Raw genomic sequence first — 8,194 nt, forward strand, 5'->3', positions numbered from 1 at the left:
ATATATATATATAGAGAGAGAGAGAGAGAGAGAGAGAGAGAGAGATGAATTTGAACTAAAATTGAAGTATTTCGAATATTGTAATTAAATTTAGTGTAACTCGGTAAGTTAAGTTGTTAATTTAATTTTAAGTTTAATTAAATTTTAAATTAAAATAGATTGAAAGCTGGCTTGAGTAATCTAAATAACCTATCAAGTTAAATTAATAATCACACTCAAGTTAAATTAATCTTTGTTAAAACCTAATTAACTTATATATATATATATTATAATATTAGTATTATTTTATTTTTTGTAATATTAAAATGATATACCTTTAAATTAATTTGAGTTAATTTATCTCATTTGAAACTTAAACCCGGAGTAACGTTATAAATTTAACTAGGCATAAAAACTTTTTATTTCAATTATATTTTAAAGTAAAAAAATAAATTAGGTTTCAAATGTATATTCTAAGAAGTAGTAGTAGTGAAAAAGTGTAATTTGGAAGCAACAAACTTTGAGGTGAGGAGTAGGTGGGGACCATCATGAGATGAGAATCTAGGTAACGTGGCAGAATCACATGGTAATGGACCAACATGAGAGTTGAAGGTGTCAGTAATCAGTACTGCTCCCCTTGTTTCAATGTTTTTTCTTTTCTTTTTCTCTGCTTTATACTGATTTTTTTTTAATTTTGGAAAATTAAAAAATAAAGAAGGAAAGAAATAAAAAGGCAAAATTGCCTTAACGTCATCCTCCCTCCACGTTTCCACTCCGTTACATAACGCCATTATCCAACAATCAAACGGCCGAGCAAGAACTGCGTTTGATCTTTTTTTCCAAAATTTATCTCCGCACAGCGATTAATTCGGACCTCATCAATCCAGAATTTAATTTAAATATTTATTTTAATTTGATTAATATTTATTTTTTATTTTTTAAAAAAATATTATTTTTAATTCAATCAAATTAATCCATCAAACTTATAATAAAAACTTAATTATGCTCTAACTGTATTTAATAATTTCCACGTAAATAAAAAAAAAAAAAAAAGAACTGCATTTGATCTTTTTTTCCAAAATTTATCTCCGCACAGCGATTAATTCGGACCTCATCAATCCAGAATTTAATTTAAATATTTATTTTAATTTGATTAATATTTATTTTTTATTTTTTAAAAAAATATTATTTTTAATTCAATCAAATTAATCCATCAAACTTATAATAAAAACTTAATTATGCTCTAACTGTAATTAATAATTTTACTAACTATTATTATTTTTAGTTAGTTAAAAAATGCAAGAATGGAATGGAAAATTCTTTTTATTTATCATTGGATCATTACCTTTTTTATGTATAATTAAAACTCAATAAAAATTAATAATTGATTGTAGACTTTGCATGGGTATTTCACTTAAATTGAAGATGTCATTAAAATTCAAATCAAAGACATATTCATATATAACTTTACATGTTTCTAATATTTTTTATTGTTAATTCACAATTAAGTTTTATTTTAGATGGAATTGATATATGGATAAGTATAAACTGATTTATGATACCTTGAATAACTTTTCAAAAATATTTATATGGTATGATTGATGATTACTCCATGTTAGAATTATGCATTTTAACATTTAATTTCAAACAACAATAATTATAGTTATTTTTTATCAATCTTTTTAAATAAAAATGCATATTAATTTCTCACAAAACAATGAATTTCTTCTTAATTTAAATATATTATCTATATATAAACCATCATTAAACATGGTTTGCCTTAGCTTGGCTAGTTGACTTGTCTTTAATCTACATTGGGTATAATAACTAACTTGATAGGTCAATCATGATCTGATTGACCTATATCTGATTTCATTTTTTTATATAGATTTTTATTGAAAATAATATTATTTTAATTAATATGAATCAACTTATCTAATAAATTGATAAATCAATGCATTTTATATTGAAATATTCCTTTTAAAGACCATAATTAAAGGGATAGAAAGAAAAAAAGAATCAACATGAATCAAAACTTGTAAAAACAAAAAAAAGATGTGATAAAAAGTTAAATCTAATTTTCTAGAGCCCGGCTACATGTCAAGACCAAGGTTTGTGTATCTGATAAGATGTCGAATTTAATTATTTTTGAATTCAACTATATGCTAAACATAATTTCTTATGGATCTACATGTCAAGACCAAGGTTTGTGTATCCAATAAGATGTCAAATCTATTTTTTTTTTAGTTCAACTATACGCTAAACATAATTTTTTATGGGTCTTGTAAGATGTTAGATCCAATATACTGGAGTTTAGGATTATTTAAGATCCAAGAACCCAATATAAAAATGTAAGATTATTATCTCCTTACATCCTAACTGTACAAAAAAACCCTATAACATTTGTTTTTGTGTCAATCAATATTAATGTTGATTATAAAAGTTAATTCTATTAACATTAATATCATATCTAAAATAATAAATGATTGTCTTCTATTTCTATTAATATTAATATTGATGTATGGGTTTCCCACCCCACCTAAATATGAATAAAAAAAATAATTTATAACTCCTTGAATAAGATGAAAAAATTCAAGGTATAAAGTTTATAAATACCTTTTAAATAATTTAAGTAAAATATTTATAATCTTCACTCTTTTATAATATATCCTTAACATTTATTATATATAAACTAACAACAAATATTTTTAGTTTTAGAATTTAATGTCTACTTATTAAATTTTTTTATTAAAAAATTAGTGACTTAATTATCAAAACACTTCTAAATCTCATAAAAAAAATATTCTGCAGGGACTCGAGCATTTATCACCAACTCTCTGCACTCTCAATCATGAAAAATAAAAAATTAATACAAATGAAAATAAATGACATTCTATTATTTAAATATTTAAAAATTTAAGTTCTTTTGCATGCTGTATCCTGGAACATCATTTTCTATAATATGAGCAATTGTCCTATTGGCTTTTACTATGACACAAACCAGTGCAGATATTATTAGATTATCTGTTAATTTTAGCAATTATGTTTGATAATCATGAATTAGGGTTTTAAAGGATGATTAAATTGCATTCTATCTCCCATGCGGAGCAAAGGTAACATTGCTTGAAAGCAAGATCAAAAGACGGCAAGTTACGTAAACGCCGTCAGCTTTGTTACCTAAATTTCCGTAACTTTGAGAAATGGGTCCCACAAGAGGAGGAGCTGGGGAGGGGACCGGGGGAGAGAGTGGTGGTGTGTGGTGGTCCAAAATTCGATGTCGACGTCTGAATCCTTCACCCTTCGATCTAATCTTTCCAGTTATCTTGTGGGTCCCTTCACCAAAACTAAAAAAATTATAGTATGCCTCAAGTAGCCTTCCTAGTCATCATGTCTTTGACGTGAAGTACACTTTCCTTAACAGAGAGCCACTTGGCAACTGGACGACACTAATCCTTCGGTGATTGGCCTCTGACGACCACTTGCTGTGTTGCTGTGTTCGGTCCAAAAGTTGACCATTGATAATCTTCATGTGGTCATGTAGTAAAAGATGGGTCTTCCCCCACTTGATTCAGGTGGTGCGTGGGTGATTCTCTTTTTTCGGAATAAGACCCCTATATTTCATTGTTTCTGCTAATTTTTACTTTTCTCTATTTTTTTTTTGAAGTTTTTATACTCATCTAAATAATAATAAATATTTTAATTCATCCACTCTAGATAAAAGAACTGAATTGTGTTTTCCATAACTGTGAGAGATTAAAATAATGAATTACAACGGCAATTCTTATTATATAAAACTCGATAAATATTAAAATATTATTTTTATTTTTATTTGTTCTATTTTGTGTTAATTAGAATTCAAGTTTTTAGACGTATTCCCTTCTACTTATTTTACTGCTACTTTAAAACTTATTATATAAAACTCGATAAATATTAACATTATTAAAATATTGATTTTATTTTTATTTGTTCTATTTTGTGTTAATTAGAATTCAAGTTTTTAGACGTATTCCCTTCTACTTACCTTACTGCTACTTTAAAATTTTTAATAATAAATTTATTTTTGATACGAGAATTAAAATTGATTTTTCATTGCATTTTATAAGTATTTTGTATTTAAAAATAAGCTAACCTGAATCCATGTATTAAGAGATCTATTTTATATACTTTTTTTTTCTATCGGCTTCTAATTGTTTTGTTTTATTATTTTTGTATTAATGTATTAACTTGATAGAAAATTATCCAAACAAATCCATATCTAATGATTTTGATAAAATAAATCTTAATCAAAATCCATCCTTTAAAGAGTGAAAAACAGACAAGCGTTCTCGTAACTGTAAATCAATCAAAAGGGAGGGAATCGAGAAGAGAAGATATATTTTTTCCCAACAAAAGTAATAAAAATAATAAAATAAAAATAAAAATGCAAGTAACCACGCAATGTTGAAAAGGGTGATGACTGATGAAGGAGGAGTTGCCATTCGTGGGCTTGTAAGCAAGCAAGAAGCAGAAAGATAGTAATATTTTTAAAGCGTACGGCCACCTGAGTTGTGTAAGCGTATGTATATAATCATCGCACGAGCGTGTGCGCGCAGTGACCCATCACCACCTCCATCTTTTTGAGCTTGCGGTGCTCCCACGGCTCTCTCTTTCTCACACTTTGATAATTATAGAAAAATATACTCCACTGACCACTTGTATAATTCAAAGCAAGGGTTTTTCCATCTTTTTGGGTTTTTTCTAATTGAATTTTGGATATTTTGGTGTTTGAGCTCTTGATTAATTGGAAGGGGTCAGTGGAGTGGAATAATTGCTTTGTGGATAGGTATTCTGAGTTCACACTCAACAATGCTCAAAAATCAGGGGATAATCTTGAGCTAATTCTTCACAATTTTTCTTTTCCTGATGTGAGTGGTGATTGTTCCAAAAGTATCCTCGGATCATCACACGAAAAGAAATAATCTTAATGATTTTTTTATACTGTAATTAATCTGTAGTTATATGGATTATAAAATCATGAATTTGTTATTTTATTTAGTAGCTTGAAGATTGGAGGAAACATGAATGTTTTTGGTTAAATAAATGGCGCGTTTACATAAAATTAATAAATTTATGCCCGAGATGATTTTTAAAATGATTTTCAATTTTTTTAAAATCAAATAAAAAAATAGACAAACATGTAATTTCTGTTATAATTATTTTTATTATGTTAAAAAAATAAAAAAAAATTCTATCATTTCATGTATAAATTTGGAGTAATTTTTTTTATCTTAAAAAAAAGGCATACGTGGGGTTGAATATCCAGGGGTAATGCTCATGCCATGTTTCAATAATTAATATTTGATGCAAACCTAAACTTTTACTAAACAAGAAATTAATTTAATTAATTACTAGAGATAGAAAGGAAAGAGAAGAATAGATTTACCATCACTTTCACAAACCCGAAAATAAATAAATAAAATAAAGGACAGGGAAAAATAATGGCCATCTCCATTGTTCCTCATCCCTTCCACTTTCAGCCCCCCTCTTGTTCTTTCGTTGGACCTCTCATCCATCACACCAGCTGCCTATCATTTCTTCACAAACTTTTCTTTTTTTTTTAAGAGAAGAAAAAAGAAAAAACAAAGCAAATAAACTAATAATTCATCTCCCATGTCACCACCATAACACCAAGCTATGAAATGAAACCATAAAGAAACCCTCCCTCTCTTTCTTGAACCCTTTTCTTTTGCAATCAAGAAAAAACACCAAAAATGAAGAGAGATCATCAAGAAACCATTGGTGGTGCTGGGAATTCTATGGCCAACAAAGCTGAATCTTCTTCTTCGTCAATGGCAACCGGCAAAGGAAAATTATGGGTTGAAGATGATCAAGATGCAGGTGGCATGGATGAATTACTTGCTGTTTTGGGTTACAAAATTAAGTCTTCGGAAATGGCTGATGTAGCTCAAAAACTTGAACAACTAGAGATGGTTTTGGGTTCAGAGGATGGAATCTCTCATCTTGCTTCTGATACTGTCCATTACAACCCTTCAGATCTCTCCGGTTGGGTTCAAAGCATGCTCTCTGAGCTCAACAATCTACCTTCTACTGATCTTGATTCATCTACTCTTCTGTCCAATAATCAAGATTCAAATCCTTCCACAATGACCTCTTTAGATTTCCCCATTAATTCTCAATCTAAAGCATTTGTTGACGACTCTGAATATGATCTCAGAGCAATTCCCGGCGTAGCTGCCTATCCTCAACGAGAATTCGATAAGAGCAACGAGAGGAAGCGAATGAAGCTCACCCTAGTTGGGTCCAATACCGCGCCGACGCTAGCTGTGAATTCCATACAATCTTCCAACTCGTCTTGTACTCCTTCTTCTCCACAAGCAATAATGGCAGTTTCAGGTACTTTATCGGAGCCTACGAGACCTGTAGTCCTGATTGACTCACAGGAAACTGGGGTCTGTCTTGTTCATACCCTTTTGGCTTGTGCAGAGGCAATACAGCAAGAAAATCTTAAACTTGCTGATGCCCTTTTTAAGCATATTGGAGTACTCGCAGCATCTCAAGTTGGTGCTATGAGAAAGGTTGCCACGTACTTTGCTGAAGCTTTAGCTCGTCGAATTTACAAGATTTTCCCTCAAGATCACTGTCTTGATTCTTCATATTCAGATGCGTTAGAGATGCATTTCTACGAGACTTGCCCTTATCTCAAATTCGCACATTTTACTGCCAATCAAGCCATTCTTGAAGCTTTCGCTAATGCAAGTCGAGTCCACGTTATCGATTTTGGCTTAAAACAAGGAATGCAATGGCCGGCTTTAATGCAGGCGCTTGCATTAAGGCCTGGTGGTCCGCCAGCATTTCGGCTGACGGGAATTGGACCGCCGCAGCCTGATAATACGGATGCTTTGCAGCAAGTGGGGTGGAAGCTAGCACAATTGGCTCAAACTATTGGGGTAGAATTTGAGTTTCGTGGGTTCGTAGCAAGTTCTTTGGCAGATCTTGAGGCGGAGATGCTTGACCTCCGTCCTCCAGAGGTGGAGGCAGTGGCTGTTAACTCAGTTTTTGAGTTGCATCGCTTGTTGGATCGGCCAGGTGGCATTGATAAGGTTCTTGGGTCTATTAAGGCCATGCGGCCTAAAATCGTGACGATTGTTGAGCAAGAAGCAAACCACAACGGTCCGGTTTTTCTAGACCGGTTCACCGAGGCCTTGCATTACTATTCAAGCTTGTTTGACTCACTCGAAGGGTCCGGGGTGACTCCAACGAGTCAGGACCTGGTTATGTCTGAGTTGTACTTGGGGAGGCAGATATGTAACGTTGTGGCCTGCGAAGGGGCTGACCGAGTTGAGCGACATGAAACATTGGCTCGGTGGAGAACTCGGTTCGATTCGGCTGGGTTCAACCCGGTTCATCTCGGGTCGAATGCCTTTAAACAAGCTAGCATGTTGTTGGCCCTCTTTGCTGGGGGTGATGGGTATAGGGTAGAGGAGAACAATGGGTGTCTCATGCTTGGGTGGCATACTAGGCCACTAATTGCCACCTCCGCATGGCAGCTTGCCGCGGAAGATTCACGATTACGATAAACTCAGCTGAGTTCGAGCTACCGAGTCGATGAAAACTCAGGAACCCTTGTGAATTTAGTGGAGTGAAATGGATGTGAGTTGATGAGGGTGCGCGTGAGATTTTAGACTTGGAGGTTAAAAGGTAAAAGTGAGAATCCAACACCTCTCGGTCAATTTTTAATTTATTTTTTTTTAATTTCATTTGCTTTGAAGACCTTTTCCATGTAGTTTCCTAGAGTTTTTTTTTTTTTTTAAGAATCGAGATGTGTATCTATTTGTTAACCTTTGAATAAAATGGGTACTTCTTTTTATATAATTGCAAAGATTCTCCATTGCATCAAGAGTCCTTCTTCTATCTTCTTTTGCTTGGATGCCCTCGATTCCTCTCGGCCTGCATTTTCCTTGGACTCGCTTTCGATATTTCTAGCTTGGAAACGTCGGCATCCTTCTCCTTTGTCACCACCTCTGCGTAAAGAAAATCCTCAACGCACTAGCTTGTCATGACTTTTAGTTTCGTGCGGCTGTGCGACGGTGATAAATTAGAGTGATCTTGAACCGTTCATTTTATTCGATTTAAAAAAACCCTTTTAATTTTTCTTTTTGGAATCCAATGAATTGATTGGTTTAGTTTTGTATTTGTTATCATCAAATGAGCCCCA

The 8,194-nt window shown here is 32.4% G+C and overlaps 1 protein-coding gene across 1 annotated transcript; it reads left to right on the plus strand.

Moving 5' to 3' along the window:
* The first annotated feature begins 5,450 nt into the window (after positions 1–5,450).
* On the plus strand, positions 5,451–7,851 carry LOC105123471 (DELLA protein GAI-like). Its single transcript, XM_011023082.1, has one exon. It carries the CDS (start codon positions 5,730–5,732, stop codon positions 7,554–7,556), a length of 1,827 nt encoding a protein of 608 aa, XP_011021384.1. The 5' UTR covers positions 5,451–5,729; the 3' UTR covers positions 7,557–7,851.
* The last annotated feature ends 343 nt before the right edge of the window (positions 7,852–8,194 follow it).

The sequence above is a fragment of the Populus euphratica genome, unplaced genomic scaffold, assembly GCF_000495115.2.
Source record: "Populus euphratica unplaced genomic scaffold, PopEup_1.0 scaffold10.1, whole genome shotgun sequence".
Taxonomy (NCBI): Eukaryota; Viridiplantae; Streptophyta; class Magnoliopsida; order Malpighiales; family Salicaceae; genus Populus; species Populus euphratica.